The sequence below is a fragment of the Chenopodium album genome, chromosome 20 (genome assembly GCF_948465745.1).
Source record: "Chenopodium album chromosome 20, dcCheAlbu1.1, whole genome shotgun sequence".
NCBI classification, from domain to species: Eukaryota; Viridiplantae; Streptophyta; class Magnoliopsida; order Caryophyllales; family Amaranthaceae; genus Chenopodium; species Chenopodium album.
Genome location: NC_137853.1, coordinates 29,874,863 through 29,883,268, shown reverse-complemented (window position 1 = coordinate 29,883,268; position 8,406 = coordinate 29,874,863). Strand labels below are relative to the sequence as shown.

The 8,406-nt window shown below is 29.8% G+C and overlaps 1 protein-coding gene across 1 annotated transcript; it reads left to right on the top strand.

Moving 5' to 3' along the window:
* Window positions 1-323: 323 nt before the first annotated feature.
* Window positions 324-2,818, top strand: LOC145597307 (bidirectional sugar transporter SWEET12-like). Its single transcript, XM_081653442.1, has 6 exons — window positions 324-505; window positions 1,221-1,257; window positions 1,369-1,579; window positions 1,697-1,861; window positions 1,969-2,088; window positions 2,205-2,818. The coding sequence occupies exons 1-6, from the start codon at window positions 448-450 to the stop codon at window positions 2,517-2,519; spliced, it is 906 nt and encodes a 301-aa protein (XP_081509568.1). The 5' UTR covers window positions 324-447; the 3' UTR covers window positions 2,520-2,818.
* The last annotated feature ends 5,588 nt before the right edge of the window (window positions 2,819-8,406 follow it).

The following is an 8,406-nucleotide window of genomic DNA, read 5'->3' as shown; positions in this document are numbered from 1 at the left end:
GGGAAGTGGGATTACGTGAAAAGGCTGAATTTCAGATACAAACAACTTGAAAATTAAAGGCATTATATTAAAAATAAATAAAAATAATTTTTGAAAATTTTTGTTTTTAAAAAAATGTAAAGGAAAAGAAGAGATGAAGATAGAGAGAAAAATAATCACCACAAAACACTGTTTCATTGCTAGTTTGCTACCTCTCTCTAATAATATTAATAATTGCATGCAAAAGTTGAGGGTTTTTTTAATTTGTATTTCTTTTTTCTTTATTTTTTTTTTCTTTTATAACTTTATTTCTCCACTATATAAAGACCCCCTGCCACCTCTTACCATTTCGTCCAAGTAAGAGCAAGCAATTAGAGAGAGAAACAAAGAAAGAATATCTCTTTTCTTTTAAGTTCACTCATACAAAAAAAGAGAGAAAAAACCAAAAACAAATACACAAACAAAGAAATGGATTTTGCTCACTTCTTTCAACACCTTCCATGGATCACCATCTTTGGTCTCCTAGGTATAACATATAGTTTTACGAATATATTCTTATACTATATAGTTTATTCATCATTCCATATTTGGTCTCCTAGGTATCATATCTAGTTTGCCAATATTATTCATCACATCATATTTTATATAGTCTCTTAGGTATCATATTTAGTTCGCCAATATTATTCATCACATCATATTTTATATAGTCTCTTAGGTATCATATTTAGTTCGCCAATATTATTCATCACATCATATTTTATATAGTCTCTTAGGTATCATATTTAGTTCGCCAATATTATTCATCACATCATTTTTTATATTAGTAGCATAAACACACCCTTTCGAGTCACCTAGGCATATTAATTTCATTCATCAATATTTTTATATTAAAGTTTATCCATTATCCATTACACTATACACCAAGTTAGAATCTATAATCATAGTATTCATCAAAATGCATTATTTCTTCATTTTATGAATTTATCAATTAGTGGGATTGATGTTACGTAACTTTATATTTAATTATGAATTGGGTTCATGAGTGCATGAAAAAGTCTTACATGCACTATTACTAATAACAATAATTTAATAGCACTTTTTCATCAATCATTTGCTTACATATAACAACAGAGATTACACCTATGGATTTTCTTAATTATAAAGTAATAATTATTTTATGCTCCCTAGCTATTTTCCTTCACTTATTGATTACTTTTTTTGCACTTTTGCCCTTGGTATAGGTAACACAATTTCTTTCATGGTCTTCCTTTCTCCAATGTAAGTTGATCTTCTTAAGCTACATAACTTTTAACCTAAATATGATGATTTATATTAATCAATAAATTTGTTTGGTACCAATTTTTCTAATGATTAATTATTCTATTGCAGCCCAACATTTTACCGTATCTACAAGAAGAAATCAACTGAGGAATTTCAAAGCATTCCTTATGTTATTGCATTCTTCAGCTGCATACTTTGGCTATTGTATGCCTTTGTTAAGACTGATGTGATCTTCCTGGTCACGATTAACGCCTTTGGTCTCTTCATTGAAACCATCTATATTGCTCTTTTCCTCGTCTATGCCAACAAAAAGACTAGGGTATGTGTCTAAACGCGTTGTTTTAAGGAAAATAACATGTAACATCTATATATATATTAGTCTTGCTAAAACACAAAATATTGTGTACTAACTTTTACATGAACCATTAACTTGCAGATCTCAACTTTCAAGCAAATCCTTCTATTCAATGTTTTCGGATTTGGTGTTATTGTCTTCTTTACAATGGTGATTGCAAAGACAACCCGTGTTCGATTGCTCATCCTTGGATGGATTTGCCTCATTTTCTCATTGTGTGTCTTCGTTGCACCCCTAGGTGTCATGGTAAGTACTAGTAGTACATCATACATGTAAAGTGTAACACAATTTATTAACTTTTAAAATTAATTTTCACTACAAAAGTATTAATTTTATGATATGTTTTTTTACAGAGGAAAGTTATCCGCACCAAAAGTGTTGAGTACATGCCCTTCTTCCTCTCATTCTTCCTTACCATAAGCGCCGTTGTGTGGTTCTTCTACGGTCTCCTCAAGCATGACTACTACATTGCGGTAAGAATTAATTATCATGATTTTGCACAAATTTAATCCTACCTTAATTACACAAAATTAATTGGAAACCTAATACTAACTTGTTTCTTTTTCTATTGTATTATTTGAAAAAATAGATCCCAAATGTGCTCGGATTCACCTTCGGAATTGTGCAAATGATCCTCTATGCCATATACCGTAACTCCAAGACAATCGCGAAAGACATTGAAGTTGGAAAGAGCAAGGATACCTCAACCGATCAAATCATCATAGAAGAGCCAGTGAAACCTCAGGCAGCTAAGGCTACAACTACTCCAACCAATGATGGACTTTTCGCGATTCAAATGCCAAACCTTAACATGCTCAACCTCCACAACAACAACAACGACGAGCCAATGAAGATCAGTGGCCTCAACAACCATACTCCACCACCAATCAGTGTCGCCGTCTAAGCAATAATTTCATGGCATTACATGATCAATTAGCCTTTGCATGGGCCGGGTTCGATGTACGTGACGTCCATGTAAAAGATCAACAAGTGTAGCTGTCATGAGGGGCTATATGTTCATCTAGTATAACCCCAAATATTCCTAAATTCCATCTCAATTCCCTCAACTTTCTTTTTAAATTTTTTTTAATCCCCTCATTTTTTCCTTTTTTTACTTTCTATTTTGAACCATAATTTAATCTTTGTAATTTGTTGCTACATATAATTAAATGTCAATAAAAAATATTTGTATTTTCGCGCTTATCATTGGGGTATGGTACTTGATCATCACATCTAATGCAAATATGTAATTGTATTTCCAAATTGAAATATAAGTTTTTTTCCTCGAATTTTCGATGAGTTCATATCAATTATCAATTATGAATGTCGTAAGTAAAAACTTGCTTAAAATGTTTGCATGGTACACAAAGAAAATGACCTAAGTGAATGATTAAGCACTCATTTATCATGATCTTAGTAATGGGCAACTTGATATGAGTCGCCATTTCACTTTTAAGAGGATAAATTGTGATAAGCTAAGCTAGCTAATTTCTTTAATTTTTTTTCTTTTAAATTGAAAAGAAAATAAAAAGAAAAGCAACATCGATCTTTATGTAGTAGCAATGCTCATCATAGACCATGATGAAAAGTATACTATATAAAGGTGATGTTAATTGCTTATTAGTTGGATTTCTTACATACGTGTAGTGCTTAAATATCTATAATAATAATAATCATCATAATAATAATGTCATAATATTATAATTTTTTGTAATTAACTTATAGAAGATTAATTAGTAGCTCAAAATTATTGGACTAGTGCGTTATAATAGTGGTTTGACCCTTCTTTGACACCTTTTCCTCTTTATAGAAAGGCAATAATACAATAGCTTCACCTATTGTGTGGGAGTTATATAGCAATGTTGCTACATGAGAACTCACGGGTTCAATAGATTAGAGAAAGATGTATATGTAACTCACCTTATATTGACTTTTAAAGGCAGAAAATGAGTCGTTTAATTTGGACTATGTTTGGATGAGTATAGTACTCATATTATGTGTGCGTCATATTAAAGTGCGTGATGAGTTGTTTTGTTGATTCATATCAATCTAGTAGTTAAAAAAAGTCATATTTGATATTATTATTGGCTATAATTATTAAGCTTATTTGCGAAAAATTTAATACATACAATTCAATGATTTACTCGATTCTATCTAAGCAACACTGATAGGGTCAATTTTAGTTTGGGATAATAGAATGAGAAGGTTTTGTGTGACTCCGTTTCACGTGAGTCCAGTTTATAACGCACTCCCCTTATCACAAACCGCAACCCTTGTGGCCACACACAACCCAGAATCAGCCACCCCTTCCTTCACGCTGGCGATGATGCCGCCATCTCCGACCTACCCACTGCCATCACCCTCCCTCTCCCCCCTAAATTATGAATATTTTTGCTACGATTCATAGAATGGAAAACGTATTTGGAGTTCCCATCACAAACGAAACATTAAAAGAGATGAAAGAATATCAAGACAAGAAGACGCTGAACCAAAATGACCGACCTAAGGCAGCAGTGTTAATGAAGAACATTGATGGTAAGAATGTGAGTGCTCACAATTTCGCAGCAAATCTGGTTGATCGTTGTGGTAGTAGCGTTGCTACTAAGTCTATAAGTGTATGATTTACAATGCAACTGGAGGTCCTATAAGTCTATAACATTGGAAAACTCCGCCATTGATGCAGCACCTTCATCACGAGGAAAATGTGTCTAATATCTGATCAATACGGTCTAATATCTGATCAATATTGTCTAATTTCTGACAATTAAAACCCGAAAAAAAAACTATCAGAAATAAGATTTTGTTAGTCAGGAATAAGTTAATTTTCGTCAGGAATTCGATGTTTTTTGTCAGGAATAAAATCATTCTAGTCAGGAATAAGATAATTTTCGTCAGAAATTAGATATTTTTCTGCTTGTATGATCGGACTCACGTGAGTCCGTTCTATACAATACTTTACGTAATAGAATATTCTAATTTCAGATTTCAAGCATAATTCAAGTTTAATTTGGGTCAAATAACTCAGTTTTGCATCGGATATAATATATAGGTATGACCATAACTATTTTAATTACAAGGTCTACTATTACAAAATGTCACTTCTGTCAAATGTATACGAAGTAACTTTAATCATAACAATCTAACTCATCAATATTTAATGTTCAATGAAAAAGTTGTCAAACATAACCTTTTAAAGTTATTGGATGTATCTATGAATTTTTTTCTCAAGTTAACACCACCTTTTTACCGGCCCCTTTCTACCCTCCTTGACAACTATACGAATAATAGAAATGTTTTCTACCCTTTGAAAAATTGTAGTTTTCTACGATTTTTTTAAGAAAACTTTTCTACAATAAAATAATAAAAGGTGATTCAGCTGAAATGCAATTACCGCCAATATTACATGAAATCAACATTTTCTTGCCCCAAAAAACTGAAATGTTTCTATAGTAGTCATCCTTAAAATGATTAGCATTATATATATAATTTATTGGTCGATTTTTATTACTTTTTGTTGGTCAAACTTATTACCTATGATTTTCCTTTTGTTAAAAGTATTTGTTTCAAAAATTAATTATGAAATAATAAAAATGATATTCGAAAATTCAAAAAATGATATGGTGGTAGTCATTTTAAATACAACTATTGTAGTGTTTTTGTTTTTTTTTTTTTTTTTTGGTTTTTTTTTTGAGAAATACTATTGTAGAGTTTTCACGAATAATCTTAACAGTAATAAAAAAATAAAAAAAAAAAAAAAAAAAAAACCCCATAAAGAAAGACCCAAGAACCTAAAAACCCTAGAATGCATTTATGCACGAAGTACATAATAATTTATAATTTCTATTCTCGGCCAATGATGTGATAGGACTTCATTGAGATCGCAAGACAAAATTAGGTTTCGAACACATAGTTAGACACAATCCATCACAAGCTGGTGTTTGAGGGATGTTTATTTTTCTTTTCTTAATTACTATCTTTGTTTCTTTTAATTTTACCCATGCATATTGACCTTTCATGCTTGTTGAAATAGAACATTGACTATTTAAATCTACACATTAAAAAGTTACAAATAAATAAATAAATAAAGTTCGTAATCAAAGACTATTTGTTAAGACAATTGTAACGGTATTCTACAAAACTATATTTTTATATAATATGTAGTATATATACTCCGTATAAATTACCAATGTCGGTCGAAATGAAGTGTGCATATGAATAGTAAAATGTTAAAATGGATATTTAATAAAAATTAGAGGGATGGAATAAAATCGGAATATAATGAATTCCGACAATTCAATGTTGAACCCAAGTTTGTGGCACGTTATAATTTATGGTATAAAATAATGGCTTAACTTGGATCAAGTATTGGTACAAGACCATGAATAGCAATTAAGGATAGCAACAAAATAAATGGAGTATTTCAATTCGGACCATATTACATTAAATGGGAGCTAGCTAGCAAACTTTCTAGTCACTAAACACTATGGATAGAAACTCTTATAAAATTTAGATTCTAACTACCTGAATTTAAGCCAAACATCCTTTGTCCTTTGCTTACCAAAGTTCTACATATTGATCTCAAACAAGTAGATTCCTTTTGCTATTATAGCTAGGGAATCTCTTTCTAAAGAGTGGGAGGGAAAATGATATTGTTTAACTAGACCTTTTTACCAATGTATTGGACTTTATGGACCTAGATAACTCTAGAACTACCTGGAAATTCATGAGACCTCATTTTTATTTTCTAAAGTTCTTTGTTCTCATTTACATTTAATATGGATAACGAACAAAATCCCACCAATAACAAATGGCATGCAATTTTCTTTCCTACATCCTCCCCCGAATTTGATTTGCTACGTTTTGGCTTTTACGCTATTTCCATACCTTACTAGCCTATTCTACACTATTAATTCACTATTATTTTTACCAATACTCCCTCTGATCCCAAAGATAGTTTGGCTCACTTTTTAGTTTTGGGGTGTTTCTCCCTTATATTTTTTTCGACTAGAATAATGTGCCGTGTTGATGCATAAGATATGTTTGCCAAGAAAAATAATGTTTTGTAGTTATTGAGAAAGTTAGTGAGGGAAGATAGTTACCAAGAGGTTACTTTGAATTTTGTTTTACTGCATAAAATTTAGGATTCGAGTTTTAGAATTAAATGTTTCATTTAACTAAAGCCATCATGTGTTTGAAAGCTAGAAAAGTAGTGACTGACTTCAAGATTATTATATAGATACATTGATGGATTTTTGGCAAACTACTTTAATTACCTTACCTCGACAGTATTTAATTATACTTTTCTACCATTATAGTCTTTTACTTTATTGACCTTTTTCTTATACTTACCCACCTTTAAATGTAACTCGCTTTATTCACAATTTTCTTACATCCGTTCACTTTTTTCAATAAATCTTTTCAAGAAGTGAGCCGAAAGTAAAAGAACAAACATAATATATAAAAATCAAATGTCATTATTTAAATGGATTTTAGATTAATCTCAATATTTAAATCTAATATATACTCTGTTTTTTTAATGTATTTTATGCTAAAAGCTTTTACACTAATACTAATAATGTTCAGATCAAATCAAGTAAGCAAAATAAGGTGAACTAAACGTAGCAAATCCCCGCTGCTACAAGTCTAACGTTATTGTATGTGCAATAGCTAGATATATAGAGTATATTTCCACTCTGAAGGAGGGGTGGTCGGGTGGATGAGATTCAAATCCGTAACCTCTACATTAACCTAACTCTGATATCATGTTAAAGGACTAACTTAACCAGAAGTTTAAGCTGATGGTTGAGACCCAAGAATATATATATATATATATATATATATATATATATATATATATATATATATATATATATATATATAGGGGAGGGATCTGGTGAGAATAGCTTCATATGTGAGAATTCATACTTATATGAGAACTGATTTAAAATTTAGAACATGTGAGTAAAAATTTAGAACATGTGAATAAAAATTTAGAACATGCGAGTTAAAATTTAGAACATGTGACTCAAATTAAAATTTTGAACATATGAGTAATAATTTAGAACATTTGTGTGAGTAATAAGTTTAGAACATCTGATTTAAGAATTAGAACAAGTGATTAAAAATTTATAAAATTTGCTTTATGAAATTTTAAACATACTAGTAAAATTTAGAACATCTGATTTAAGATTATGAACATGTGAATAAAAATTTAGAACATTTGATTTAAGATTATAAACATGTGAATAAAAATTTAGAACAAACTAATATAGAATATAGAAAGTGTGAGTAAAGTATTTAGAACATATGAGTAAAAAAATAGAACATATGCTTTGAAATCTGGAACATATAATTAAAATTCTTAGAACACACATTTTAAAATTTAGAACATATAAGTTAAACTTTTGGAACAAGTTATTTAAAATTTATGACATTAAACTTAACTAATTTATGGTTTAGAACATAAGAGTACTAAATTAGAAAATTTGATTTAATTTAGAACACCTAAGAAAAAGTTTAGAACATCAGATATAAAATTTAGAACATATGAATAAAAATTTAGAACATAAAGAGTGTTCTCACATATGAAAAATTCTCACATAAGAAAAATTCTCACGAGAGCCTTCCCCTATATATATATATATATATATATATATATATATATATATATATATATATATACTCTATCAATTTTGAGGCCTTAGTCTTTGTTGTTGTCTTGGTACCAAACCATATGTACTTACTCCATTGATATTGTTTATGTAATTTATTTAGGTTTAGAAATATACAAA